General features: G+C 40.4%; 1 protein-coding gene across 6 annotated transcripts; it reads right to left on the bottom strand.

The window, feature by feature from the left end:
* NACA (nascent polypeptide associated complex subunit alpha) lies at positions 1-23198 on the bottom strand. Of its 6 annotated transcripts, none has more exons than XM_026683852.2 (11): positions 23050-23198; positions 20867-20938; positions 14798-14905; positions 12140-12217; positions 7837-10626; positions 5853-5938; positions 4224-4301; positions 2705-2851; positions 2207-2335; positions 719-841; positions 1-112 (listed from the first exon to the last, which is right to left on the bottom strand). In XM_026683852.2, the coding sequence occupies exons 2-11, from the start codon at positions 20934-20936 to the stop codon at positions 98-100; spliced, it is 3624 nt and encodes a 1207-aa protein (XP_026539637.2). In that variant the 5' UTR covers positions 20937-20938; positions 23050-23198; the 3' UTR covers positions 1-97. The 6 variants fall into 6 exon arrangements, with proteins under 6 accessions (XP_026539637.2, XP_026539639.2, XP_087810123.1 ...); XM_026683854.2 differs by having other exon boundaries at positions 7837-10623; positions 23050-23177; XM_087953997.1 differs by having other exon boundaries at positions 22689-23056.
* Positions 23199-26103: the final 2905 nt, after the last annotated feature.

Here is a 26103-nt window from a genome sequence, read left to right as displayed (position 1 = left end):
TCTTTTAAACCACCACTTTTATTAACTGATAGAAATAGTACAAATTTTCAATTCAGCTGTAATTTCTTTGTAACACTAAAAAGTCCTTTCCGGATGGCTACATCGTCAATTCCTGGAAAGAAACAGAAAAGAGCAAGTGAGGAACAACCTTTTTCTTTGTTCCCTTACGTGGGATGGGAATGCTCAGAGCAAATTGTTTAGCCACCCAGCAGAGCCAAGTGACCCTGAGGGGTATTATTATAACTGCCTGTGAGGTCAAGGAACAGCAAGGGTGCAATTGTTGCTGTTACAAAGCACAGGCAAAGATACAGTGCCTAGTTCCTGAATAGTTGCCTAGGATATAACATTGAGCACTAAGGCATTTATGTAGTCCCCGAGGAAACAATATTGCCGTAATTTGTGTTAGCTTAAAAAGGTTTAACTGGACTATCTGGAAACAGAAGTTTCTCCTATAAGTCACTTCTCTGCTTCACTGCATAATTAATCTACAGTAGTTAACCAAATTTTTAGAACATATGACATCTTGATATCCATGTTCCCTGTACTCTTAACAATTACTAGCAAACATACTGAATAAAAACAGAACATTATTCCTGTAATGAGCTCGATAATCAAATGAAATAACTACTTAAAATGCCCATGATCAATTCTCCCAACTACCTTCTAGATTTTGCGGTACAGCAGCCTAGTCACATATAGCATTTAATCAGTCACTTACCATAATTGCATTTACAATATCATTACTGTTATTCTTTAGGGCACGAACGGCTTTTGCCCGGGAAACATTTGCTTGAGACATAACTAACTCAATGTCTTTCACCTCAACACCAGTCTCATCAACCTGAAGGAAAAAGATAGATAATCTCTCAAGGCATCTGCCAGGCTTTTCTGTTAATCAGGAAAGAGATGCTCTATTACTCTGTAATACTCAAGATTTCACAGTAACTATAAGAACTTCTTAAGATGCCACGAAATGTATGAACAAAATATAACCTAATGAACCTTACAGATTGTTACATTCTGGTGAACTTTAAAAAAAACCTAATTTGTTTTCATTTTTTATCTCATTAGTATGGAATGATGAGCTTCCCTGGTCTAGTGAAAAATATACCAAAATAAGAGACATTGTTATAAAATCCAGGGAAAACAAGTAAAGAAAAAGAACAAAATGGAGATTCATTGCTGTATGTAGTATCATACACATCTAGGGACTCCAAATGTAAACATAATTTAATAAACAAAATACAACAGCTTGGCTGACTGAATCCTGCACTGTTACATATAGAGAGAGTGTGGCTTGATTAGGAGAGAAGAAAAAGATTATAGAGCAGACTAATAGGTCCACTATGCATACATGTTCACATTTCCAAAGCACTTCCTACTTTGGGCTTTGCTCCATATCCCAGTCCATGCTAGGCATCTGCTACTAATGGCGGAGAAGAAGTCTATGTGCACTGCAGAGAACAGTCCATTCACATAGCTGGTAGCATACAAGCTGTTATCTAGATATCAGGCAGCTCATCCAACAAGAAAGGAAGCTCAAGAACAATTATACTTATTAGGATCATGCATGGCACACAACATAGTTAACAAATGGATGCCTCTAGCAAAAATTCACTGAAACTAGAAATAACAACTGGCACTGTTGGTTTTTTTTAAATACACAGTACTCCATACAAATGCTGGGAGATACTGAAGGAGAATATTCATAGGTTGTTTCTTTCCGCTTGCCGCTTAAACAGAAGGAAATATTTGAAAATGATATTTAAAGGTTCAAAAAGGATTATGAAAAACTCATAAGAAGTCAAGTGGTATGGCACTTCCCTGGCTGCAAGAACAGAAGTACATGCATACTGTATTTTGAAGTACTACCATGACATAACCTGGAATGAATGATACCACTTGCCTATTGTGGGCTTGGACATATAAAGGAAGCTAGATGTTAACAAGAGATGGAGGTCAGCATAGGCTGGCCAGTAGACATATATAAGATACAAAAAAGTATCAGGCTTTTTTTCTCACTGCCATTCCAGTTTGATACCTCTTTTTAGCCTAGTATTACCCCCAGTAAGTAATTTTATATCCACAGGTAGGCTCTTCTGACTCAGTAGACAAAATTAGCAGCAATGATTTAGCATAAAGTACCAGATGCATTTCTTAAAACTTCCTGGAAAGTCCACCTCACACATTAAAGAGTGACGCTTACCTCTTCCTCCTCACTTTCTTCTTGTACAGTAGGAGTCTGTGTGTTTTCCTGAATGTTTGAAATAGCTTCTCCTTGCACTTTGAATTTTTCAGCAGCAGCCAGCTGTGCTTGCTGAGAGAGATCTTCAATCTGGTAGAAATGGATGAGGGGAAAAAAAAAAACCCAATGAGATTTTTTTAATTGTCTACAATCAGGTAGTTTACAACTGACAATGCTAATGGAATGCAAAGAAAGCAAAACAGAGAACTTTATAAATAGTGATACTGAGAGACTCCACAGTTTGGAATAAATTCTTCCTATCACAAAACAAATTTAACCCTTCCCATGAAAGAAACCATTGATCCATATGAACCTGTTGTCAGAAAGGTCCTGCAGAGCGAATGTTCTTCGTTTGTTTGAATGGTAAATCCAAAGTTCTAACTGGTAGCAAATCTACTGATAGTTGCAGAAACAAATGGTAAAGACTTCCTTGCTGGGGATTCCTTAAATTCAGTTTACCTTTGCTTCTCCGAAGACTATATAGGTGTCTGACGCAGGACTTTTATATACATCTGGCTTGGTGATGACAAAGAGGATGTTCTTGGATTTCCTGATGGTAACTCTGGTTACACCTGTGACCTGACGAAGGCCAAGCTTGGACATTGCCTTAGAAACAAAACATAATTGTTCAAGAAAAAGATTTAGACACAGAGTACCTGAGCTAGACTGGTAAATGAATGGCAGATAATAAGCCACAGTGAGATCACAACACTGGACTTATTGTAAAGGTCCCTTTTCTTCTACAGCAGGTGGCCTGGTTTTCACTATTCCTTTTGTCATGTGGGAAAAATATCTAACTCATGGCAAAATTACTCCTAGTATTTTATTTCATTGTTTATTTAATTTATATAGCCACCCACTTCATACCTGTGACTCTGTGTGGCTTACAGTAGACAAAAACAATTTAAATATATTATATAAAAGCGCATAGCAGCTGAGCTTCATAAAGTAATGGTCAACAAAGCCAAGAGGCAGCCTCCATCATACTCTCGGGTTCCAGGCTGGGCATAAACCTAAGTTTTTATTTTTAAAAAAGTCCAACAGGGTCAGAGCTAAAGAGGAATGAAGTTCCATAGGTTAGGTGCCTTGGATTAAACGCCCTCCTCCTGCATCCTGCCAGTTTACACGCCCTCAACTGATGGTACTCAGAGAATGCTCCTCCTGCTGGACTGGACAGGTACAAACAATTGGGGAAAGATAATCCCATAAATTAACACAGTTGTGAAAGGCTTTAAAGGCAATTACCAGCATCTTGAATTGTGCCCAGAAGCCAATGCAGCTTGAGGAGCACATGCACTGAGAAAACAATGCCATTAACTGCCTGTGCCACTGCATTTTGCATCAGCTGAGGCTTCCAATTGTTCCTCAAGGGCTTAATGTACAGTATATTGCAATAGTAATGATTTGGAGGTCATAAGGGCTATAAGATGGCCAGTGTAATGGAAGACATACTTTTTACTCTTTGATTAATGTAGAACACCTACATAATCTTTTCCTGAAAGGGAAATAGCATCTCCCGCTCAAAACCCAAAATTAAAAAAACTCAGGTTTTTGTGCTAGTAATGAGGTCAACTATGGGTTATCTCTGTTTCACCTTCTATAAAACAAGGACTGCACTTCAGCGCTTGACTGTTTATAGAATAAGACTTCTCTGGGCACAAAAATTCCCTGAGGGGAAGCCAACAGACTCAAGAGATGTATTCAAATATATTCCTTTTTGTGGTATTACACAAAAAAATGGGATTTTTGACAAGTTGTGTATAAAAGTTTATCTCATGCCCTAATCATTTCCCAGTAGGATAAGCAGGGGCTTTGCCAAAAAGGAAACAAAGTAATGGGTTCATTGGTATCTTATGCAAAGTTAAGGATGTGCTATAAGAAACGACTTGAAGAAAGAGCAACACCACCACGAGTTTTGATGGTTGCAGATTCAGGGGCACCAACAACTTTTGTTGGCTGAATCAAGCAAGCCACTTACCTTCCGTGCTTTCTTTTCACTCCGGCTCTGTTTTGCTTTGCTAACTGGTTCTTCATCTATTTCAGCTGCTGCAGCAAGCTGCCAAGAACACCACATACTTTTTTAAAAAAACTGCTGATCATCATGAGAACGTGCACATGCATATCTTCACCAAAAATCCTTCAGATTAAAATACAGGGCCAGAGTTTTGCCAGATAACTCCTAGTTTGTTTAATTACCCCCAGCTTCTTGCATAACTTCAAATACTGAACTGTTATTTCTGTCCCAACTCAGATCAAATGATCTGTGGAGAAGTACATTTATTGGATAGTGCCTCTGTCTTTGGAACTTTCCCTGTGTATTCTTCAGAAGAGAAACAAGTTCTGAGTGAAAGTGAGTGAGGTCAGAGATAGGATGACAAACATCACAATCCACAGCATGGAAGTTCCTTATTTACAGTATTAGCTATAACTACAACACCGAAATGTTAAACAAAGCCAACAAAGGTGGAAAAAGATAATGGAATGCAAAGGAAGCAGGGCATGATGAAAAACCTAAGAACAGCAACAGCTGTATTTCCATATTCTGGAAAAAAATATATACAGCAGAAACAAATTCAAGAAACTGCCTAGTTAGCATCCATTGTAGTTTATCTCTCTAACTTCTGAAATGTTATGTTCTTCGCATGGTTTATTCAAAAGGGAAACACCCACTTTTCAAAATATATTACGTATACAGGATACTCTTCCCCTGGTTTCATATTTGGAAATTGTAGCATACCAATTTTAGATACATATACATTGTATTCACCATTTCTCTAATTAGTATAGACAACATGGATAAAAATTGTGTTATAACCATGGCATAAATTAGAATGTGCACTAATGTGCAAAACTAATTATTGCAAATCAGGGTATTATTTTTTTTTAAGTTGAGGTCTGCACATTGCCTTTGAACTGTGTATGTTGGAAGATGGATACAATGAAAGCTAGTTGTTGGGACAAAAATTAACAAGTTCCACTGAGCTGATCATAGCTAACATTTCATAAATCCCACCTCCATTCTAGGTAGGAGGTGATACATGAGAAGAATTGAGATGCAGAATGAGTAAGCATTACCCAAGCCTGCTGGTGATATTGCTAATTTTGACTGGGTAGCTGTTCATTTTTAAAAATATTTCATGTTATTTTTAAAGAGTAGTGGAAAATGTGAGCATCTCAGCAGATGGGAGTCCATCAAAGATAGCAATCATCTGACCAGGATATTCAAGAACATCTATTATTAATATAGGGGATAAGTACCTTAGGCAGAAAAGCACAACTGCAGTGTGCCATTGTAATAGTATCAGCTCCTTATGCATTTAGTAATTTTCTTGGTATTAATAAAAATCATAATGTGGTGGCTAATTTTCGAGAGTGCCAGGGCTACACCCCCAGGATTTAGGGAGTGGTGTTTACATGCAGCCTACATCTCAAGTTATGTTCACCTGTTGTAATGGATATCTTGAGCATTGTGGTGTTAGATCTTACCTAACTAAATGATGTATTCACAATTACTGTGTGAGTTTTTTGAGGTTGAAATATACTTACTTTTACAGCCCTGCCCAAGCATATGAAATACAGTTTATGTGTTCTTCTTTCCCTTTCTCACCTGCGCCTGCTGTGTGGTGGCTTGCGTGGAGTCCTGTTCTTCAAGTTCTGGCACTGATTCATCGCTGTCGGATTCTGTTCCAGAACCTACAGAAATCAATATGCATCATTTCTTCCAACTTAGTCTCTTTTGGGTATGGCAGGCAGGCCCAGGCAAAACATGCAGAGCTTTGCTGCTTGGTTATGAAGAAACCTTCATTCTTTTATTGTGCCAACATTGTGAAAAAATACTTTGAAGCCAGCATACTTCAAAATGTCTGGTAGTAAAAGAACATATCTCCAACATTCTCCACACACATAAAAAAAATATAGACAACTAAATTCTGAAATGGCAGTGATTTAATATAATAGTGGTTTAACTTATGTGGCAATAGGACTTGGAGTTTCTCTTTATTGAAACAAGGTTCCCAGGAAGAACAAGTTTCTTAGAACAAGGTTTTGATCACATTCTCAGGATAAGGATATTGTTTGATTTAACTAGTGCTTAAAAAAAAAAAAAAAAAAAGGTGAGTTTCATTCTGGCATAATTTGGCCCATGATTGGAGACTAGAAATATGCTATGGACCTGAACACTTTTCCTCATTATACATAGATTCCCTTCATTTTCACAGTTTTTGAGACCTAGGGTTTAGCATGATGTGTACATAGGACAAATAACAGCTAGCCCCAATTAAGACTGCTTTAAAGTGAATTCAGACATCATACTAATCCATGTTTTAATTATGAGTTATTGTTCAGTGTCCTGAAGCAGCTGGGTACACAGAAGCCAAAGAAATACCTGTTTAGTACATAGTATGTCATTCAGAAGTATGGTTTAAATTTGTTTTGGCAAACTGGTTATCCTGCATCAAAGAACAAAGGAACGCGAGCAAGGGAAAGGAAGATGAAGAAAGACTGCTCAAGTTCCTGGCATCTTTCCAAGGTTTTAAAGCAACCAAATTTAAGAAAGACGTTTGCAAGGACTAAAAGTAAAAAGTAAAAGTACTTTTAAATCATGTAATAGTTTGCATTTGTAACTTTCAGTGATAACTTCAAGACAATCCTCCCCACCACCATTATATGACTGCCATCTCTGGATGCAAGTTTCAGTGAACTGCTAGCTCACATGCCTTAACACCTGTGTGACTGCAATACAAGAAGGGAATAAATGTGATTACTGACAAGCAAGCATATTCAGGCCAGTTTTTCTGGAACAAGCACAACTGATGTCCCCGTCTAATACTACATTAATTCCAGATGATTCTAAATCCTGACACCTTTACTCCAAATTGCATATGCGTGTTATTACATTTAAGTGACTAGAAACTGGACAGAAGCACCAGACTACTCATTTCTACTTCTCTAAGAGACAACACATGAATTTAACACACAGTATATGCAAGTATTTAACAGAGAGCTTCCTATTTATATACACCCATCCAAAATGCAGTTGCAAATATAGACACTGAACAATAAACTGAAGGACATCAACATTAGACCACAAATTCTTCTACAATGAGGGTAAAATATCACCTCATAGCACAGAACATTTCATGAAATGCAACTGCAATGAACAAAATCTACTAGATATGCAACCACAGGCAAAACATTGGAAACAAAAAAGCAGGCTGAAATGACAGTGTGCCTTTGAAAATAAAGAGGTGATTACAGTTTCTAGGTTAGTTTTCTTCCAGAGGTATCAGCTCAGACAAGGCTTATGACACATCTATTAAACACACACATCATGCCCAGTGATTCAGTGTTCACATTAATAGTGTACGTTCTTAAACATAAATCACGAATCACGGTGTGCACAACAAACTTCAACTAAGATTACTTAATCTAGATTTATTTTGACTTAGTAAATTTTAAATCCTAAATGGCATTTTTCTAGTCTAACAGTTAAAGCAGAGGGAATTCACACTCCATGCCTGTACAACTAAGTTAGTATTCAGTGAGTGGCCTTTGATATCCATGCACACAGCAAACTGAAGAGGCAAAAATACCCTTGTCATTCTTCAGGAAAGGCTGTTTGACAGGAGGAGGTGGTAAAGGAGCAGTTGCTGGAACCTCAGCAAGGGGCACAGCTGTCTTAGGAGAGAAGTCCACCAGGACTGGCTGCAGAGGTGACTCCTCAACATGTACCTCTGGAGGGATCAAAGGTGGCAGCTCGTCGTCTTCAAAGGTAGTAGAGATAGGGCTGGGGGTAACTTCAGGTACTAAACCAGGTGCAGGTGCAACAGGGGATGGCTTGGGAAGCACAGAGGAAGACTCTAGCTTTTTCACAAGGGTAGAAGCAGAGGGTGCAGGAGAAGCTGGCTGAGTGAGGCTGCTTGCAATAGGAGAAGAAACAGAAGGGTCAGCAGGTGCAAGGGGCAAAGGTGCCATTTTCTGGGGAGGCAATGCCTCCCCAGTTGAAATGGAAACCTGGCTCATGTCTAAGGCCAAGACAGTGGAACTAACCGGGACAGGGGACAATTTGGGGCTAAGAGTTACTGGACTAGAAAATGCTGCTGCAGGGGAAATGGGAGGAGTCACTGCAGAAGAAAGAGGCGCAATGCCAGGAGGAGGGATTACAGAGGCTACAAAGTCAGGAGAGGAAAGAGGTTTAGGAAAAGCAGCAGGGGTTCCAGGAATGGTTCCTGCTGCACGCACCTCAGAGGGTACTGGCTGAGAAACTGCCATTGTTGGGCCTACAGGAGAAGTTATCGGGGCTGGGGCAGCTACTGTCACTGGAACTGAAGCAGTCTCTGCTACAACTATAGGTGACACCTGATGTTCTGGAGGAGGTACTTCGGAAGCTGCTACTGGATGGGAGACAGGTGCCAATGAGCTAGGAGTAAACCCTTCAGCCACAGGAAGGGCTGTGGATCCAGAAATAGGTGCAGGAGTACGGGCAGTAGGTGTTGCAGGACTAGAAGCATACTCTGCCATAGACAAAGAGCTAGAAGCAAGTTCAGAAGTTGAAAATGACTTCATAGCAGATGTTGGTGAGACAAGAGCAGGGTCTACTACAGCCACAAGGCCAGAAACAGCTGCAGGCTGAGAAACAGGTATCCCCGGAGTTACAGAAGCAGATAGTGAAGGAGCAGGAGCTGGTTCCAAAACAGATGGAACCATCTTGGAGGCAGGTGGTGAAGGGCCTGTGGGAGGCAATATTGGACTAGGAACAGGGGCTGAGAGGAGAGCAGATTCCACAGGGGGTCCTCTAGGAGCCACAGAACTAGAAACAGTTTTCACAGGTTTCCCTTTGGGTAGTCCTGGAACAGAGATTAGTCCTGCTACTGTAGCAGAAGGGGAAATGGGCTCAGGAATAGGCACTGTAGATTTCATTGGGGGTGATGAAGGAAGCAAAGGTGTAAGAAGAGAGCCCGATGAGGACACAGGATCTGAAGAAATTTCTGAAGGGGAGGCTGGTTTTACAGAAGAAAGTACCGTACTCAGTTCTTTAGACTTGGACACTGCCGTGCCCGGTGAAGTAGAGCCAGAAATAGGAGCTAAAGTGGGACTCCCTGACTGTGAAGAAAGTGGCACAGGACTAGAAGGGCTTATTGGGATTCCAGAAGGGACTACAGACCCAGAAGCAGGCTTCATTATTGGACCTGCTCTGGTTATAGCATCAGCAGAATATTCTGAAGGAGAAGAAAGTTTTACAGAGGACTTGGCAGGAGCCACCTGTTTAGAAGCCAGCATTGCCTTGTCTAGAGAAGCAGTTACAGAGTCAGAGTCAGGAACAGGTGCCAAAATAGGAGTTTGTATCTGGGAAGAAACAGATAGTGGACCAGACACAGGGCATACTTCTGGAGCTGCAGGACCAGATGCCAATTTCACAGCTGGCAGAGAACCAGAAACAGGTTTGCCGGGAGAACTTTCAGGTAACGATGGTGTAGGAGCAGGCTTTGCTGGGGATGTCATACTGGATTCAGGAGCAGTAGTAGACTTTGCAGGTGGTATTGCAGGAGAAAGCTTTGCTGGAGACAAAGGATCAGCCCCAGAAACTTTAGGAAAGGAAGCTGGGATCTCAGAGCTGGAAATAGGTGCCAAAGGAATCACAGGATGATATGCAGATTCTGTAGGTGACACTGCAGGACATCCCGGAATTGATACAGGCATTGGAGAAATGATGGGACTGGGAACAGTCATAGAATCAGGAAGAGATGGAACAGAACTGATGGGTATGGAAGGCTGGCGAGGGGGAAGAGAGGATGAAATGTGAGGCACTGGATCGAGAGTAGGGGTTGCAGTGTTAAGGACAGGAAGTGTTGGTGATAAGGCAGGAGCATCTGCAGAATTTGGAGGGAAAGGAGTTGAACTAGAGGGTGAAGCCACAGTAGTAGTAGCTGGAACTTCAGCGGGGATGGGAGCTGTAGCCATAGGAGGAGATACAGGAACAATTGGGAGAATGAAAGGAGTTGGGACAGGAGATGATGGAAATGGAGAAACTGAGGCTGCAGAAGTTGTCCCTGATGGGCTTATAGGAGATGCTGATGGAGCAGAAGTAAGAGATTCAGAGGAAATTACTGAGGCTGGGGGAGAAGCTAAAGGCTCTAAAGGTAGGGATACACCAATAGGTGCAACACCAGCTATAATTGGTGGCTTCACGGGAGAAAGGGTCTGAGAGAGCATAACTGAGTCAGCAGAAGACAAGGCAGCATCAGGAGTGGCTTGTACCAAAGAGACAGAGGTCACCAGTTCTGGTGGAGTAAAGGGACAGAGGCTAGCAAGGGGAGAGTTAGCATCATGGCAGGAAGAGGAAAGGTGGAGGGGGCTATAAATAGAAGAGGTGGAAACAGCTGCTAAAGGAGAAAAAGTAAATCAGCATTGGAAAAAGAACATGTAGGAAGAAAAATTAGGTTATCTATAAAGCCTCCCACATGAAAGCGCTATTTCTTGTAGGGGAGAAATTATTACAGCTGCTTCCAGAAAACAAACAAACTTTTTCCTCTCATCCCAAGCAACTTTTCTTGGACGCTTATTAATTTTTAGCCATTATATCATTGGCTTGCTCTTGTGTACTGTACTGTATTACTGTTTATTATATAAAATGCTACTATATTTTAGTGTAGTCCAATTTGGCAGCATGCACATTTGATGAATAAAACAAAACTGTCTTTGCGGTCATAACTCTTCAGACTCAACATTTCCCATGAAGACACACGTAGAATTAAGCACTCAAAAAGAAAAAGTATAATCTTTGAGTTGAACTCATTTCCTAGTAATTTTAGAGACATATCCATGTAATTCTTTCTTTTGAGATATCACTTTCTCATTCTAGCCATTTCCCAGTTTCCCACCCAACTTAGTTTTTTTGAGATCAGCCAAAATCAGCTTGATGCTGCCAAACAGTCATGCAAACTACTACCGTATACCATAGCTAAGCTATTCAGGTAGTCGTTGATTAACAACAGCTTAATTCTGCATCTCTTCAAACTTGTATACAGTCTTGAAAAAGTAGATTACAACTGGTCCTTAAAATTATGGCCATTGTAGCATCCTCAGACATATGATCATGACTTGGGCATTTTGAAACTGGTGGGCATCTACAATGTTCACAGCATCCCATGGTCCTGGTATTGCCATTTGTGGCTCTTAATGGTATATTTTCTTACTGACAAGTCAATGGGGAAGCAGGCAGTAAGCTGCAAGTTGTGGTCATGTGACATCAGGCTTAATTTCCATGGGCAATTTGCTTAATGACTGCAGTGGAACTGTATTAGTTGTAAGTTGGGTAGAGTCATGTGAAGTTTCACTTCACCACATTGCTTAGTGCTGGAATTGTCAGTCCCAATTTCAGACATTACATGAGGATTAATTGTAGTTATCACTATTGGCACAAATGAATCTTGCCATACATTCAACCCTTTAACATGTGCTAGTAGTCTTTTCTTTCTATCGCTTTCATTTTAAGATAGTAAAGCTGTTAGTTCAGGAAACAAGTCGCAGCATTGAAGCATTCAATCTTCTAGGGTGCACTGGAATTTGGAAACTTTTGCCATCTATTTTAATGAGGGAAGCCTCTGTGATTTAAAATCAAGTTTACTGCAGAAGCCCCAAATAAGTCAATTCATACTATATCAATGTGAAGCATCCCCATTTCAGGCAAAACATTACAAACTATGAACCCAGGCATTTGATAAGCTAAACTAAGGACAGAACTTGAACATAGTTTTGAAGCCTGGCCTTCAAGTGCAGTGATACCAACTACCATCCACTCTCATCAGATTGTATGCCATATTAAAATAACTGTATTAGCCCAACACTATAAATATACTGTTTAAGATGGCATATGCGAACATTAAGAACAAATACCTGAGGCTAGAATGGGAGGCTGAGAACAGACTGGAGGTGCTTCAGCAGCACCAGGAAAAGTAGCAGGAATGGCAGATGCTGAATGAGCAAAATCAACAGTTATTAAACAGCACATCAATAAAACAGGAGCTAGAACAATTGAGAAGACTATTCTTTCAGCTCGATCAATACAACCAATAAGACCCCTACAATTAAAGGACTTTGGATCAATTCATGGAAGTTGTGAGGATCCAAGGCTATTAGTTTTGATGGCACTGTAAATGCCTCTGAAGCCAATCTACTGAGAGACAATGGGCTTCCTTCTACAGTTGGTTGATTTTGAAAACAGATTGCCACTTGCCTATGCTTTTATATACTTCACATGCAACAGAAAAGCAAATAATTGCATTAGTCACCTGCAGTCTCTTGGGTGAAATTATTTAGAAAAAAACCAGAGGTAACTATATATATATATGTGTGTGTGTGTGTGTGTGTGTTTGTGTATGGGGGGGGGAGGGAGGGAGAGAGGGAAGGAAGGAAGGAAGGAAGGAAGATTCCTTGTCCCATGCAATCAAACACACACACAAATTTTATATATATTTATATATATTAGTATCTTCAAATCTTCCTGTATTTTATTTGACTTATTAATAGAAATATGGCTACTCAACTCATAATGACTCCAGGTGGCTTACACAAGTAAAATCCCAAATACAAAACCCAATATACATTACATTGGATTGGCTTTTCCAAAGTAAGGCAAAAAAAGGAGAAAGTAGTTTTATGAGGACTTGCAATTTCATTTAAAAAAAATACAATCAAGAATCTTTTATTCCTTTATCTAGACCAGGGGTCTTCAAAGTTGACAGCTTTAAGACTTGTGGACTTCAACTCCCAGAATTCCTCCTCCAGTCATGTTAGCTCAGGAATTCTGGGAGTTGAAGTCCACAAGTCTTAAACTTGCCAAACTTGATATGGACTAATGAGTCAGCTGAGCAAAACCTTTTGATAGTGTAATAACTCTAACAGTGTGAGTTGGGATGACAACAGGGCTGGGATGACATTCAGAATTCAAGGCAAATATAGCAAAGGAGTGATGTAATAGCTAGATTAAGCATGTGCTCAAACTAAATCAGTATGGAAACCAAATCTATGAAACTCAATCCTATTTCATCTTGAAGCTTATGCCTTTTGGCTGCTTGCACTTAAAGCCTGTATCTTAATTCAAAATATTCCAGAAAAAAGGCTGGAATCCACAAGTTGGAAGGGATTAGCCTCAATCTTGTCATAACTGACTGTTTTATAAACTATGAACTCATCTGGTTTTAATCCTATATTTTTCCATTAGGCAAATATTTTAATTATTAATAAATAATTGCTCCTTAACATCTCATTTAATAAGGAAAACAGTCACATTTAAAACAGGGGTGTCAAACTTAATTTCATTGAGGGCCACACTTGGAGGCCTGGGGTGGGCATGGCCAGCTTGACATCACTCATGTCAGGAGTGCCTGTGGGGGCCTGAGCACTCTGCCAGCGAAAACGGGCTCCCAGGCTCCGCAGGCTGGTCCTTTGCTATTTCCAGGGTGGCCCCGTGGGCCAGATCTAAGCACCCTGTGGGCTGGATCTGGCCCCCAGGCCTTGAGTTTGATACCCCTGCATTAAAAGATTAGTGCTTCATGTCAATTCCTGCGTACCAAATCTTAGCAAAACTGGTGCAGCAGTTATAACACATGATCATAGGAGAATTGAACATATATTCCAAAATAAAGAGTAAAAAAAGTTCTGGAACAAGGTAGCAAAGCAGCCCAGGATACAATCAGAAAGTGATAAGGTTCATTTTAGTAAGTAGAACTATTTCTCCACGAAGGACTGTACATAGCCATGAGTCTAGCATTAATTTGAAAGGATTATTTATTGATGCTTCCACCATTAGAAACATTTTAGAAAAGATTAAGAAACATTTCATCTTACTTTCCAAATAAAATGCCTATTGGAAATGACAGAAGGCAAACCTAGTACAAATAGTCCTGGACTTATGAGTTGCTTAGCAACTATTTGAAAGTACAATGAACTTTTCCCCAAGGTTTTGAGTCAAGGACACAAAAAGGTACTTGTGACCTGGATTCAAAGTTCCTATGGCTGCCCATCATGCGATCTCATTTGGGTGCTAGCCCGTATTGCTATTGGCAGTCCTGCAATCACGTGACCATGATTTATTACTTTTTTTTGTTGTTGCCAGAAACTGGTATTTACTTCTAGCAAAAATGCCCATTGGGGACAATGGGCTTGCTTAATGACCATGAATTCACTTAATGATTACAGTGATTCCTTTAATGCCTGCTGCAAAACATGCTTTAAAATTGGGTCAGTCATGTGATGATCCATTTAATGACGGGCACAACTTATGGAAGTAATTCCGGGCTTTCGGTTATGACTCAAGGACTATTTGTAACACTTTAGGAAAGGATCAAATACAGTACTGAGCAGCTGAAGAGAGTCTAGTTGTTTTTTCAAATTTATGTGGTTTAATCAAGGAAGAGGGAGAATCAAATCTAAGGCATCAGATTAAACAGAGCTGGCATTTCAGAAACACTGATGTGTTACAGTGCTTTTCTTTCATTTTAAGTCAGATGCATGCGTGGCAATTCTAGTCTGCTGCTTTAACTTCAAACCTACCTGAACACTCTAAAGCAGTCCCAGCCTGAGAATCCTTGCCTCCTACCTCAGGATTCTTGGCAGCAACTGGTTTGTTCATCGTCTCCATGGGAGCCCCAGGAGCTGGAGCTACAACAATAGTTTTAACCATTCAGAAATCCTACAAGGCCACTATATATGTTTTTTAAGGTCAGCTGCTCAAGTGGAAATATATCCAGTCATGCAGAAAGATGTGAGTTAAACTCAGTTGCAAAAGACAAAAAGCACAGGAATAAAAAAAAAACACTACAGAAAATGTCAATTTTCTTTATATTAGAAATGAATTTAACAAATTAAATCCTCTTTCTAATCAAATTAGTGCCATTTTACTGGCAGATTTGAAGTAATTAAATGCCTACCTTCATGGTTTCCTCAGATTGTGATAAGATGTTTACATGCACTCATTTGAACTCTAAGTTAACAGCAGCTGCTGAATGTTAGTAATGATGCATCAAAAGCCAATCTAGATAAACTCATGGTGCATTAGCAGGCATGAATATAACCACCATAGGAAAAAAGCCAGTAAAGGATAACTTTTTAAAAAAGGAGTTGTCAGAAACTGTTTAATATAATATATACTGAAAATCAAAGTAGCTTGTTTAGATTTGAATTGTCAGCTAGAAATCCATTTTGGATTTATAGTATAATGAATCCCCCCCCCCCCCACCAGAAACAGGACAGTTTAAAATGGGTCTTTACCAATCTCACAATTACTGGCCAGTTTACAAGCTTTGATAAGTAAATCTGAAGCAATTGGAATGTGGTAGAGACAAATGGTGAATGCAGATGGTCCTTGTTTGGTGACTGCCTCATTTAGTGACCATTCTCAGCTAAAATGATTAAAAACTTTAGAACCAATCCTTGCATTTTTATCTTTGCAGATCTGTAAAGCAAAGTGAAGCTGAAGATTATAAGCAGAGTCATAGTTACTTAGCAACTGTTTCGCTTAATAACCAAGTTGCCAGTCCCAACTCTAGTTGCTAAAAAAAGACTATTTTTACTGGTAGGTCCCCTAATCCAGTGATCCCCAGCCTTTTGGCACAGGGACCAGTTTCATGGAAGACAATTTTTCCAGACTGGGGAGGAGTAGGAGGAGCAGATAACCTAGATCCCACGTGTGCAGATTTACTCACCTGCTGCTCACCTCCAGCTGTGTGGCCCGGTTCCTACCGGTTCACAGCCTGGGGACCCCTGCCTTTAATCTCTCCCCTGTTCTCAGTACTTGAATGTTCTAGAAATCCTGTTTCCACTATAGAAAAAGGTTCACTGCATCTTTCTCCTATAATGGGGGTCAGATAATTTTCTGGGATAGAAGACCATCTGGGGCTGTGGGCATGGGCCAATAATCCTTGCTGGGAACTATTTTCTGCATTTATTTATTTATTGGCCAAATGATCGTTTTGATGAACTGTAAGTACTGGGCAAGTACTTCTAGAATTAACTGAAGGTTTGATCATGGCCATTCACAGACAGATAGCAGAGAAAATTTCCTTAAAAACAGCTTGGTGTGAGATTGGCAAAGAGCTCTTCATTGCTCTCCGGTGCTAGAACTGAAGAGAGGGACAACTCCTACATGCAGAGGGTTTGGTTACATTACCTTGTTGAAGTCCACATGTAGGAAAGGCAAGACCTGGAAATAAAATCTGATGTAGTAGAGCCTCCCTTCATTTTGGGATCAGTAGTAGAAAGCTTCTCATGTGAATTCATGTTTGTAGATTGTAGAAAGTAATTTGGATTCTAAATGTCAACTCATAAAACATATTGTATACGTGTTTTATGGTTGTCAACAGAAAGAAGGGGGGAATTTCAAAGAGCAGGCAGGAGTGTGGAATTGAAAGTACATTCCATTCATATTTTCTTCAAAGACTGATTAGATTGACTGAACCTTCTGTCCTGCAAAAACCTAATTGGAGAGCATGATTGATGATTCTTGGCTATGGACATGTTTCGTTGGATGATACACCCAGAGGGGTGTGGGGAAAAGTAGGGTCAAGGGTGACAGTGAATTACTTATCTCACAGTTGGTTGCACCCAGGCAAATGCCGGAATGTTAACTTCTAACAAATCCTCTTTAGTTTTGGGAGTGTGGTTCAAGACTCATGATTTAATTGGAGTAACTGCTGGAATCCTGATGCTACAATAGTATTTTGTAACTATTTCTGGGTTGGCGAGATAAATCCAATCTCCTGGCACATAACTGTCCCCCTTGATTTAGTCTAGTGATGTTCAGAAGCTCTTTTTAAGAAACTGATAGGTTGCCTAGATTGAAGTATGGCATCAGTTTCCTGGCACAGTTGAGTGCTATTAGCATACTCAGTATAATTCTATTCTCCAGTTCTGAACTAGTGTCAGGAGCCTGAGTTAATGGGGATGGGAAAGGTATGTAGCAGGTCTTTGGGCCATGTGGATTTAAAGATGTTTACTGCCCATAATTCCTGAGATAGGGAGCATGAGATGAAGATATTTTGCTTTGAACTGATGGGAGCAGGGGTGGGTTTCTACCGGTTCTGTCCACCTCTGTAGAGCCTGTAGCTCTGAAGAGCAGCAGACATAGAACCGGTTCTATGTCTGCTGAGGTTTTTGAACATCCGCCCACCCAGGCTCTTACCTGACCTTTATTTCCTGATTTTTTCAACTTCAGCTGCCGTGTGAGGCACAGCTGCAGTTAAAAAAGCAGGAGAAAAGGGCTTTTTGAAAGGCTGCTTCTCTGTACTCAGCATGCTCGGGAGCGCAGGTGCAGGGAAGCACATCATAAATCACCGAACCTCGTCGAACTGAAAGTTAACCCTGTCTTATCCCACCCCTGGATGGGAGCTATCAGAACATCCCTTGTTAACTCAACATAATTTGCTTGAAAGTGCTTAGGCTGATCTATTACTTGAGTTCTAAACCTCAGCAGTTGAATTTATCTGATGCCCAGCCCAGAAGTTTGTCTTATTGATAAGCTTTGCTATCTTTTCAGAAGTTCTTTTAGATTGTCTCAGAAGATAGAAGCTTTGAGTTTCCTATTCTTAAACTATTTCTCCTAAGCAATCCAGCCTCCACTCCTGAGGGTGATGTCTCTGATTAATAAAACCTGGTCAGAGAGCGTATTTTCCCTTCCCAAGAGTCACAACCTGAGAGATGTCTTCACTTTCAGTGGAATTGATAGGTGTCTTTTGACTATGTGGGCTATTTGGTTCTGGAAAGGAAGAAGCCTTTACTTCAGGGAAAGGAAATTTCAATACATTGATACAGGCAATTATCTAACCCTGGAGACTGTGAAAATCATAAGTTCCAGGCAGCTGGTTTGGAGGAATTATGTGACACCTGTTGGATGGTTTCTTTTCTCTGCAAGGGAGATCAGATCTCTTTGGTGTTCAAGATGGTGTCCAAGTGCTGTGGGGTATATGCTGGTTGAAATATGCTCTTGACTCTTCGATGGTTTAATCATGATTAATACATCCCTCTTTGCCGGTTCAGTCAAAGGGAACTTGAGTAGCAGGTTAATTACCCAGAGGTACACATGTACTCCCTATGATTTGAAGTTGACTATGATAGTTACTATCTCCTTCATATATATTCTGCGAGCTGACTGGCTAAATGAGAAATTCCCTGATGCTGAAACCCAAGCAATGTGGGATAGATAGAATGGAATGTGTAAATAGACTACCTGTTAAGTCTAGCAAGCCTATGGCATACTTTTTTTTTTTCCTAGACTCTCTCACTAGCGATCATGTTTTCCATCTGGAACATGCAGTATTTGATCTGGTAAGATATTCTGCTATCCTGTTCTTTTTAGATATTATTAATATAGAGAAGAAACAACAAACTCTCTCACCCATATGATCTCTTAAGAGGCCATATGAGTGAGAGCATGCGATTTAATGATAGCTTATAGCAGCTGTTTTGTTGGTCTATGTTACCAAGAAGAAATGACATTCTTGGGAGGAGGGGGCCTGCTAAATATGTTAGATTATCTTTAGGAATGCTGTATGTTATATGAATTCAAAGGTAGAGGCAGTATGTTGGCCATCTCGTTATCTAAAGAAGCAGTATAGATCTGCTGGATCTGGGCACCACTATGTTGGCTTAATTCTCTTGAAAAGATTAAGCATGGACTTAGAAAATTAGAAATCAAACTTCTTATTTGGCCTCATAGAAAGCTCCAAGGAATCTCCAGACACTATACTGCTGACTGCTAGATTCACTGTCCAAAAAAGGACAGTGAAAGCCATGAAAACTAAAGCAAGTAAAAAGAAAAAGTGTCATCAGGGTTATTCTAGCCATATTAGTTTGGAGACATGTCTATCTCCAGAAGAGGCCAGGATCAGGGGAACTGTCTTCCACAGGAAGTGACATCAGAACCCTTTCTAGCTCTCTGGAATCAGGAGGTGTATATCTGTTTCTAATGCCCTTGTTCTAGTGTAGGAGTAGAAACAGGTACTTGCTGGAACAAGGCCCAGAAGAACAATATCTCTGCTGCCCAGATCACTCTTCACAGAACTCTCAATGGAACTCCAAAGTTCCCCTAAGCTTTCAAATCAGACCTGCCACCCCCAGGACAGAAACCCCTATATTAATAATTCAGCACTGGACAATAAAATAATGATTTTTAGATTTTATGATAATTGTAAATCTTATGTTTAATTACTGCCACATTATTCTATCAACTAGGTCTCCATCTCTTTTTGTAGCTCTTTGTTTCTTAAATGTTTTAATAAATACATTAACTTATTACAAAAAAGAAATAACAATCCAGTAATGGACAACAGCTCCACGCATGTGTGTATAGAAGCCAAGTCATACATCATGCAATATCCCTTAAGCTTCCAGCCAGAAATGTGGCAAATAATGAAATCAAATTATTTACTATCCAGCATCCAAAATTCCCTCAAGACATATCACTTGAAACATAATAAAACAGTAGAGTTCAAAGTTAGTAAATCCAATATAGTAAAAGTAAGCACACAACACAGCCAAACACACTAAAGTATAACCAGCATTTTAAAAAAGCTCATAGCACACAATTCTAATCCATCAAAAATGAGGCACATTCTTTGCCAATCTCATGTATAGCCAGGCACAGTATGCTTAATAAATGCCAATCTGAGATTTTTTGAAAGGGGGGTCCTGATTTCTTTAGAGTTTAAAAATATGATGGTTATATTTTTCAGAATGAATTAAATATCACTTTTCTTTCCTGAAAAAAATCTCAGACATTTACTAGCAATAGCATTTTAAAACATCCCAATTATTTTGTAAGGTCAGTCTGATATAAAGCCAAAATATTAAATGAGCGTCTAACATCCAATGTGTGTTACAATAGTAAGACAACACCTCTAATATGTCATCTGATAACTCCAAGAACTATGTGAAAAAAAATCTAGTAGCTTAGTTATTGGTATTGTCCTTATAATATACTTTTAAAGGGCCTAATGTTTTCGTGATGTTCTGGATTTAAGCAAGTGTTAACTCAGCACTTGTGGGGAGTGAAAGGAAAGCTGCTCCAAAATTTCAATGAAAGAGCATTTAGTTCCGGTCTGCAATCATGCAGTTGCTCACTTTAAAAACATTATATCCAATCCCCCAAACATGTATACAGTGGAACTTCGGATCACAACCGTAATCCGTTCCACGACTGACTGCACATGTAAAGGCAAAAAAAAAAAAAAAAAGTGCAGAAAGGGAAATCACACCTGGGAAAATTGCTGCAGCTATGTTTGGTTACCACCTGAAGATGTGTTCGCGGCCATATGCAAACATTTTCTGAAATTTTTGGTTGTCACCTGATTTGGTCGCGGACAGAAGCATTCGCGACCCGAGGTTCCACTGTATAATCATTTCTAATGTTTCCTCATAATTCTTAATTAACCATACAACAGCCCTATAAGGTAAATTTCTATTTTTAATACACTACAGATAAGAGGATGAAATTAGCAGATTATTTCCTTAAGGCTATTGGGCAAACACATGGTAGGATGTAAGGAACTCTCCAAAAAGGACATCTATGGGTCTCTAAGCTAATGGAGAGTGTATTTTAAAGGTAGTTGAATCATCCAAAATACTAACCTGTCTCAGCCTGAGGCTGGGGCAGCTCCTGTTCTGTGGCTGGGACAGTTTCTGTGGCTTCTCCAGGCATTTCTGATAGAAGAGGAACAAAATAAAAGGTAGTTATTTTTCCCTATATCTTTTATATTATAAAATTGTAGAATACAATATAGTCTTGATCTGTTGCAGCCACAATATCCAGGCAAACCACTGACACGTAAGAACTTTAGGTTTTGTATTAAGATATTAATCCTAAAAAAGCAATGTATTTCTATATTCAATATTTAGTTTTAAAACATTCAAAAATGCTAATCTATTCTACATTTTTGTAGTCTTATAACAGCCTTACTATCTCAGTTAAATAGCCAACGCTTATGATCTAGCAACAAAAAATAAGGTCCAATTATTAGTCTGAAATTATTACTGTATACTCTGCCAGTTAGAATAGAATAGAATGAATGAACTGCAAGGGACCTTCTAGTCCAGTCCCCTGGTCAAGTAGAAGAACCATTTCAGTAAGTGTCTAGACCAGGGGTGTCAAACTCATGCTGTCACGGCTGCGTCAAGTGATGTATTGGGACTTTTTCCCCCTTCACTAAACCAGGCGTGGGAATGGCTAGCACGTGACGCATCCGGTCCATGGATTGGGAGTTTGACAGTCCTGGTCGAGACTCTCTTAAAAACATCCAGGGATGGAGCATTCACAATTTCTGGAGGCAAGCTGTTCCATGGGTTAATTGTCCTCACTGTTAGGAAGTTTCTCCTTAATTCCAGGTTGCTTCTCTCCTTGATTAGTTTCCAACCATTGTTTCTTGTCCTGCCCTCTGGTGCCTTGGAGAATAATTTGACCCACTCTGCTTTGTGGCAGCCCCCCCCACAAAGTACTGGTATACTGTTAACATGTCACCCTTAATTACTCTTTTCTTTAGAATAGCCAAACCCAACCCTGCAGCAATTCTTCACATGTTTTAGTCTCCAGGTCTTATCTTAGTTGCTCTTCTTTGAACTTTTTCCAGAGTCTCAACAACTTTTTGGTAGTGTGGTGATCAAAATTGATTGCAGTACTCCAGGTGTGGTCTTACTAGGATTTTTATAAAGTGGTACTAATACTTCACATGATCTTGATTCTACACCTGTTTATACAACCTGGGATTGTATTAGCTTTTTTGGCTGCACCTAACACAAGCATCCATAGCCAAGTTTCATTACTAGATATTGCTCATGCTTTTAAAAAAAAGCCTTTATACCCACAACTACCCCTTCCCTAATGAAGCTTGGTTCTCATTTAGCAAACCTCCTTGTTTTTAATTCTATCACACCTCCATCAGTGTGTTCCTTCCACATATCTTTTACCAAGCCAACATCCCTTTGCATGCCACTTCAATCAAAAGGAGGGGCTGACCAAGGAGGGGACAGTTTCAGCATTCTCTCCCTTCCACTAAATATACGATGCCTGCGTGTTGACACTACCGCCACCACCATTATCGCACTTACCGTCCTGCAAGCTTTATTCCTAATTTTTTAACAGCAAGCAAATGATGTCCTGTCGCCCTACTTGACCACTTATGCAGAAAATCTAGGCCAGAGGTCTCCAAACTCGGCAACTTTAAGACGTGTGGATTTCAACTCCCAGAATTCTCCAGCCAGCTTTGCTGGGAGTTGAAGTCCACACGTCTTAAAAGTTGCCAACTTTGGGGATCCCTGATCTAGGCGGTCGCGAAAGAGTCGACTCCAATTCTGACCACAACCCTTTTCAATTCTTTGTATAACACAATATTCAGGGAAAAAGGAGGGATCGTTTAGCGGAGACCGTCCAGCCACCGACCACAAACTGAACACAAACCAAGAACGTTAAGTCCTCCCGTTTCCAAGATGAAGACCTCCTGCTTTAACTGGAAGCGCCGGAGTCTTCCTTAAGGGGCGGCCTTCTTCTCCCTGGGCGCTCATGAGCGAACATCATTCTTCCGTCCAGGGAGACCCCCCCTCACTCCCAAAAGGCCGCCCTGACGCTGCATAATCCAGAGCGAACGGCCCAAGCGGCCTATTCGGAGCCCCCGCCGAATCTTAACTGTCCCAGGCCGCCCCGCCGCCCTCGGACCGTCCCCTTGAGCCACTTCAGCGTTTCCCATTGAAGCGGCTCCCCGCCGGCCGGGTTAAAGAGCCATGAGAGGCAGATGCCGGCGGATACAAACGACGAAACTTACCGTACGAGACGATCCGGGCGCAAGATGGCGAAAGAAAGAGAGACAAGAGAGGTGAAGGGAAGCCAACTTCCGGTATGCGTCGGAACAGCTTCCGGGTCCTAAAAGTCTGTTTTACCACGTGCCCTTTCGGCAACGCCTCCTGACTCTTCCGGAAGGTTTGTTTGTTAAAACTTCGGGTGCAAAACCTTTCAGGCAAAAGTTGGTAGAACTTCCTGGCTCACGGAGGACCAACCCTCCCCCCGTCCCCCCCCAAACCTTCACCCATTAGTCATCCCAAAGGTGCTTTTTTCAAAGGGCAACTGGACTTTTTGTTTTTTTTTTCCTTTGAAGACGTTTTACTTCTCATCCAAGAAGCTTCTTCAGTTCTGACTGGTGGGTTGGAGCTTCTTGGATGAGAAGCGAAACGTCTTCAAAGAAAAAAAACAGAAAGTCCAGTTGCCTCTTGAAAAAAACCACCTTTGGGACAACCATGTCCTGCATGATTGAGGATCTTCATAGACACCCATCAGTCTGACAGTAGGAAAAATAAAGACGAATTAGTCTGTTTATGAATAGATGGTTCTTAATATTTGCTTTATTGTGTAGTGTCTATTTACTTATCCAATTTCTACACCACACACCTCACTTAACTGACATAAAGGAGTTTACGATACAAAAGTATAAGCACAGAGATTAAAAACAATGAAAGCCATTGTTAAAATGGCTTTAAAGCCATTAAACATTTTTAAAAATGTTTAAAAAGTTAAAAAAAAATTAAGGAATATTCTCAAGTCACCAAATATCCCCAGGTTTGTCTGTCATTCTTTAGACCTCCATGCTAATTGGCAGAGCCAGGGGTCCTGACAATCTTCCGGAAGGGCAAGAGTGGGGACCATCTCATCTCTGGGGTAAAATGTTCTAAAGGGTGGGAGCATCGGCAGAGGAAAGCTGTCTTCCTGGATGCCACCAGTCGGACTTCTTTAACCAACAAGATACACAACATACCTTCTTCTTGGCTAGGATGGAGCAATGTAATAGGGATGAGATGGTTCATTTCTGAACCAGTTACAGTAGTGATGAGTGCATTGTTGGGAAACTTGAAAGACCAGATTAAGGATAAATCGTGGAGAAAATCCATATGGTTGCTAAGAGCCCAAAACGACTAGATGACATCAGTCAATTTCCCAAGATTGAGGTTGGCCCTTGATCTGAGAGTTGTAGTTCAACATCTCTGGTGATGTCGTAGCTGGCTGAAGCTGGGCTAGGGTGTCAGAAAGAGATGCTTCTCTAGAGAAAGTCAGCAGGGAGCTGCTGGATTTGTGGGAGATATACATATATCTAATATAACTTGCAGTATGGTTGTGAGGTTAAGGGGGAGAAAAAGCGGAACTTAATATAGTGTTCTCCTACGCTTGAAATAGACTTCAATGGGAGTTGCGATCAATTTTGGGAAACCTTATCTTGGTTACAACAGAACCAGATTCAGTTCCCCAGCCTCAGGGATCCAATGGGAGATTCCCTAGGTGGATCCTGTTTTTTCTTGGCTATGGGATAATTGTACAATAGTGGCGCTGTCAGGTTGTTTCTGATGGACAGATATTACATAAATGTGCTGGCACTAGTCTTTTGTAAGCTGTGTAAAGGATCCACCTCAGTCACTCAATTTCATACTCACCCTTCCTCCCCATTTTTAAAATGCAGCCTTGGAATAAGGAGATATATGTGTGAGATCTAGATGGGAAGCCTGTGGAAAATTGTGTGGAAATGAAACAGTAATGTGGAGAAAATAGTGGGCAAGGTTTTAAGCCTTTGCCTGTTTGCTATTTTAATTTGCTTCTGCTTTTAACTCTGGGTCCAGCACCAAAGCAGAGAAAAACTTAAAGGGTTATGTGAAGTGGGGCAGAATTGATGGAAGATGCTCTTTTTAGCTTTACATGTTAACAAGATAAATGTACTTGTACCACTGAATCATATAATTACCATAATAGGGTGTTTTAATTTTACCGTGCTCTAAACCAGTGAAAATACAGTCTTTCCTCCCCATTGGCTCTTTTCCAGTCCTCTGGCAGTTCCCCAGTGTTCCAGGATCAAACTTGCATGTTTGGATACAGGAATTAGTTTACAAAGCATGGAGATTCTTCGAAACCTTAAATCTGCATAGCTAAGATTTTTTTAAGATCGTCTGCTTGTAAGAAAAGTCCCACATGAATCATTTACACAAAACAATGCAATTCTTCAAAGGTTTAGTAGTGTCAAGGTTCCAAGTAATACATCCCTTTCAATAAGAATTCCGAGACAGGCATAATCCTCGAAGAACATTTTATTGGGACATATCAAATTGGCACAAACTTGCTGGAAAACCGGCTTGAAGTTCCCACGGGTTTTACACCCAATTAAAAGCAAAACTTTGTTACTCCCCCCACCCCATCTCCAGTCACATGGTCCAATCAGCATGTAGTCCAGTTGCTAGGTGACCTGTCTCCACCTTGCGAACACCTGCACCAATCTCCTTGATTCCCAGGGGAAAGAATTTTATTTAGGCTACAATACCCCAGTTATCTCTAAACCCCCCTCCCTGGCCCCTTTGCTCCAGGCTCAGCCCTGAAGCAGTGAGAAAAGGAAACATCCCTAGAGAAAAGCTACAAGGAAAAAATGGCTAGTTAGGCCAGGGTTGACAAGTAGTGCTGCTTTGTGGTAGTCCTGAAGTCACCTGTGCACACTATCCATCCACTTGGATAATTAGTGAAGCAGGTATTTTAGCCAATATCCCAAAGGGTATTGTTCTGTGTGTGCAGACATACATGCTCAACCTTTCAATGGCTAAGACTGCTTTGCAGGGTGGTGTTAGAAAAATATGCAGAGGCCTTGTATGGAATGCCTATTGCCCCAACTATACACATAGCCAAGGAAACCAGGAAAGCAATTATTTGGTCAACTCAAAGAGTTAAATCCCTTCCAGGAACAAGCTCCAGGCGGTTGTATATTCTATGGTAGAACCAACTCCGATGGGTGTGTAAGGGTTAAGCAAATTTGTCACTTTTCAGAACTTTATTTTTTTAATGATTAAAAAAAATA

This window comes from Notechis scutatus, chromosome 2 (genome assembly GCF_049901735.1).
Source record: "Notechis scutatus isolate UNSWTSFEM ecotype Mainland chromosome 2, rNotScu1.2, whole genome shotgun sequence".
Classification (NCBI taxonomy): Eukaryota; Metazoa; Chordata; class Lepidosauria; order Squamata; family Elapidae; genus Notechis; species Notechis scutatus.
The sequence above is the reverse complement of the archived record's forward strand: the minus strand, read 5'-3'. Positions and strand labels throughout refer to the sequence as shown.

Excerpts from the sequence above, each read along its gene's own strand:
- NACA (XM_026683852.2), bottom strand. The coding sequence starts at position 20,936 with ATGCCTGGAGAAGCCACAGAAACTGTCCCAGCCACAGAACAGGAGCTG. Across the intron at positions 10,627-12,139 it reads GCCTCCCATTCTAGCCTCAG|CAGCTGTTTCCACCTCTTCT; the intron begins GTATTTGTTCTT and ends TTTCTCCTTTAG. Across the intron at positions 2,336-2,704 it reads TAGTCTTCGGAGAAGCAAAG|ATTGAAGATCTCTCTCAGCA; the intron begins GTAAACTGAATT and ends CATTTCTACCAG.